This window comes from Sinocyclocheilus anshuiensis, unplaced genomic scaffold (genome assembly GCF_001515605.1).
Source record: "Sinocyclocheilus anshuiensis isolate Anshui unplaced genomic scaffold, SAMN03320099.WGS_v1.1 scaffold2329, whole genome shotgun sequence".
Lineage (NCBI taxonomy): Eukaryota > Metazoa > Chordata > Actinopteri > Cypriniformes > Cyprinidae > Sinocyclocheilus > Sinocyclocheilus anshuiensis.
The window spans coordinates 151,389-155,553 of record NW_015552527.1 but is presented as its reverse complement, the minus strand read 5'-3'; the positions used below and the strand labels follow the sequence as shown (position 1 = coordinate 155,553).

The 4,165-nt window shown below is 34.1% G+C and overlaps 1 protein-coding gene across 1 annotated transcript in view; it reads left to right on the top strand.

The window, feature by feature from the left end:
• Window positions 1-991: 991 nt before the first annotated feature.
• LOC107663568 (adhesion G protein-coupled receptor A1-like) overlaps window positions 992-4,165 on the top strand; it is a 74,880-nt gene continuing 71,706 nt past the window's right edge. The window contains exon 1 of the mRNA XM_016453805.1: window positions 992-1,171. Within this exon, the coding sequence (XP_016309291.1) occupies window positions 1,016-1,171 (156 nt within the window). The 5' untranslated portion in view covers window positions 992-1,015. The remainder of the gene's footprint in view (window positions 1,172-4,165) is intronic.

Sequence of the window (4,165 nt, the reverse complement as noted above, 5' to 3'; positions counted from 1 at the left end):
TTGATTTTTCCGTACATTTCTGCCATATGTACATTAACTGACAGTCACCACTGATAAGCTACCACTAAATATTGTAGAAACTTAATTTCCTGTTAAGTTGCTTTGCAACGATTTGTATCGTGAAAATAAATACAAATAAACTTGAAATGAATTGAATTGAATGTTTAAAAAGAGGTGAAAACAATACTGTACATGGAATGCAAAAAATAAATAAAATAATAATAATAATTTTAAATAATAGTAAATAAATAAATTTGTACATTGCAATGTTATTTTAGTATCATTGAGAGGCTATACTAGTTTTAGTAACATTTTGAATCGATTTTCTATTTTAATTTTAATTTTAGTTAAAGTGATAGTAATTTTGTTGTTTTTTGTCTATATAGTTTTTAATATTCAGTTTTAGTTATTTTAGTAGAGTAAGTTGAACCAAATTAAAATGAGAAGTGTTGCCTTAGCATCTAACTGAAACAGGTTTGTTATATTTTATTTTATTTCCATTGTTAGCGTTTATTTTATCTCAAGTAACTTTTTTTATGGTTTTAATATTAGTTTTAGTTAGCTATAATTACCCTGCTAAACTGGCATGACTTTCTCTTGAGATTTTGCTCGTTAAACACTGATGTTAAGGGTTGTGCCGCTGATTTATTCCCTGATGTATTGAGAGTTGTGGGAATCCGTGGACTAATACATGCTGTCTGTATCTCAAGTGGGATTCTTGCGTCTAAATGTGTAAATATTGACGTAATGACAGATGCGTTTGCCTCGGAGCTGTTATTCTGATAATGTAGCTTACAGACTGGCATCGTTAATGGAGTCTTTGTTTAGTCTTTTTATATTTTCATAATCAGTCCTTGACTCACTCAGCAGAACCTGGAACAATGAATGCTGTTTATTTTCCAGCGAGTAATTGGTGTGAGGAAAGTGGGTCATGTGTCGTCCTGTGTGTGTGTGTTTGTGGCAGGTTTCGGCTAACATCGCTCTGGAGGCGCTGGCGCTCCGGCCTGACGCTCTCATGGGTTTATTGTGTACGGTGATGCAGCGGGCTCCTCTGCTGCCCCCGGTGGCCAATGCGGGTCACAGCAGCGCCGCATCCGAGCACAACACCCTCCTCAACTTCACATGCCACACGGTTAACATCTCCGGGTCACCCATGGGTCAGATAAACCAGGTGAGGCTCGTCACAAACCGTCCGATGTGTCCAAAAACCATTCCACCACATATTCTCAGCTTTTTACTTGGATTAAAATAATTCATGTTTTATGCATTTACTGTCTTTCTTTTAAATCATCTAATTATGTTCCTAAATGCTTTAATGAGTATAATATGTTATTTAAATGTTGTAATTTTACCATTTTACAACTATGTATTTTTAGGTTAAATATTAATTTTTAATGTTTTATAATTGTTATAAAATAAAATGTATTATTTTTATATATTTTGATATTTTATATTCTGTCTTTTTTATATTTTATTTAAATCATGCAATTTTTTTTTTCATTTTAGAATTATAAATGTTTGGAATTGTAAATGTTAATTTAAAATAAATAATGAAATATTGTCGTTTTTTTAGAATGTTAAAATATTTTACAATTTATATATATTTTTATAAACTTTTTTTTTTTTTTTTAAGTTTTCCATTTGAAAATTATAAATGTTTTCGATTTTAAATATTCATTATTAAATATTTCATTATTAAAAAAAATATATATAATTGTGAAATATTTTATAGTTTTTAATGTATTTTTTATATTCTATAATTTTTTAACATTTTATTCAAATGTCAGAAGCAGGTGGAATTTATAACAGAGGGGAGGGGACATACTTTGGACAAAACTGTTTTCCCAAATGAGAAAGATTGTACATTTATATTTATATTCTATATATTATATTTATTGTTTTTATAATTGCATATTATTGTGTGACACTCTTTGAACACATGAGTATCACACAGTATTTCTGAGAGTGATGCCGGCGTCTGTGGTGTCCGGATGGATAGAAACAGACAGGATTTCTGTGTTTTTCATAGCTTTCTCTTGACTTATTGCCACAAAAACTAAAACAGGAGTGTGGTTTTGATGGGCTGAAGCTCCTGAAGGTGTTAATGACATCTGCGGCTCTGTCTGGACGTCCAGCTGTGAGTTCAGGAGATCAGACTTCAGTCCACAATCACACTGAGACTCACAGCTGACCCGACTGACTGAAGCACTGCTGCACAGATGTGTTAAATACTAAAATTATTAGTGTGAGTGTGAGCGTGTGAGCGTGTGAGCGTGTGTGTGTGTGTGTGCGTGAGTGCGAGAGCGAGTGAGTGTGAGTGTGTCTGTGTCTGTTTAGGCAGCTCATCTGCAGAGCTGCATTAAAGATGTATTCCTCTCACTAACCTGAAGAGCAAACAGAGAAACGCCTCTGAATGCCGAAACACTGGAAGCGTTTCATCTCCACTGCGCTAGAGAGAGAGACAGAGACGCACAGGAGAGATCTGAGTCTGTGAAATACACAGCTACATTATCACACTGAATAAAAGCAGAGTTACAGACACAGAGAGGTCTGAGAAACCAAGCCATCAACGATATCTGACCGCTCTGAGTTTGACTCTATAATCATCACACGGCCCTGCATCATATCTGATGAATGAAATCCAACAGTTTCTGACTCGTTTTGAGCTGCTGGTTTCAAAAATAGTGGTTGTTTTACTCTCTCATGTCACACTTTCTCACTCAAAATGATGCATTTTGTAGCATTTTGCTTTTGAGAGAAGTCTTGAATTCTCCATTAATCAGCAGAAAATCAGCCAGATCACAACTATTTTATCCATTCTCAGCTCAGATCACATTATTTGATGCATAATCCTGAATTACAGCCAGAGACAGAAGAAAATACAAACATGACTCGAGCCTGATGTTTTCTGCTTTCACTGCATGCAAACACACACATTGCAGATTTTGTGAGAAAAGCTTATTTATTTAGTTCTCTGACATCAAATTGAGTATTTTAACATTTTTAACTCATTTGCAGATTGCGAGTTAAATTATACATTTAGATTTTTTGTTGTTGTTGCTAAGCAGTTGATAGGGTGTTCTGGGTGGTTACCAAGGTGTTTTGGGTGCCAGGGTGTTGCTAAGCAGGTGTTTTAAGTTGTTTCCAGGACGTTGCTACATCTGTGGGTGTTTTACTGCATACAAACTGTGACAGAAAATGACAGATTTGGGGGGAAAACAACCTGTTTATTTATTTTGTAAGGTTATTTGACATTAAATGGAGTATTTGAACATATTGTAATTTATTATTATTATTTTTCTTTTTTTTTTTTTGTAGATCTTTTAGGTGTTGTAGGATGTCTTTTTTGTTTGACATTTGACTGCTTTTGTTATTTTAAAAAGTGCATTAAAGCATGCATATATATATATATATATATATATATTCTTATTTTGTGAAAAAACTATGATGGAAAGTTTTTACTGATATTTTTGAACTCAGCATCATCAAATCAGATAATATTAGGCCTTTTTTGCAAATCAGAATAATTTTTTCTAAAAGGCCGGTCTGCGTCATCCGTAATTTTGACTTGTCATGGTCTGTTGGTTTTAATTTTCACTGATAATTATATAGCCGAACGCCCGTCCATTTGTGTATGCAAATGTGATATAGTCTTCATATTGCTGATATTGTTATTTCCATATCCAGAGAAGTTTGACCTGAGTATTTCAGCTGAAGTAACCCAGCACTCACAGTTAGTTTTCTGTGACGTTCAGGCTTTGGTTTGCCGTGTGTCTGTGTCACTGTCAGTGTTGCAGGAGTGAAGCGTGATTCGGCGAGCATTCCTGTGTCACGCTTGTGGATGTTCTCAGACGTGTCAGTGCCGTCATTAGAGACACTCTAAACTGACATGTAAGGTATGCTTTTAATGTCTCGGGTGTAATATTTCTGTTTCAAACAAGAATATTGAAGTTTAGCATCAGTGCAGTAAACTGATAAAAAATGATATGATCAATAAATCATGGCAACATGTGTTTTACATTATACAGTAAAGTCACAAGTTTTTTTTCAATTCTATTTTTATTAAATTTTGTCAAAAAATCCAAAGAAACAATACCACATACAAAACAATACAGTAACATTGTGTGTGTGTGTGTGTGAGTGTGTGTGCGTGTGTGTGTGTGTG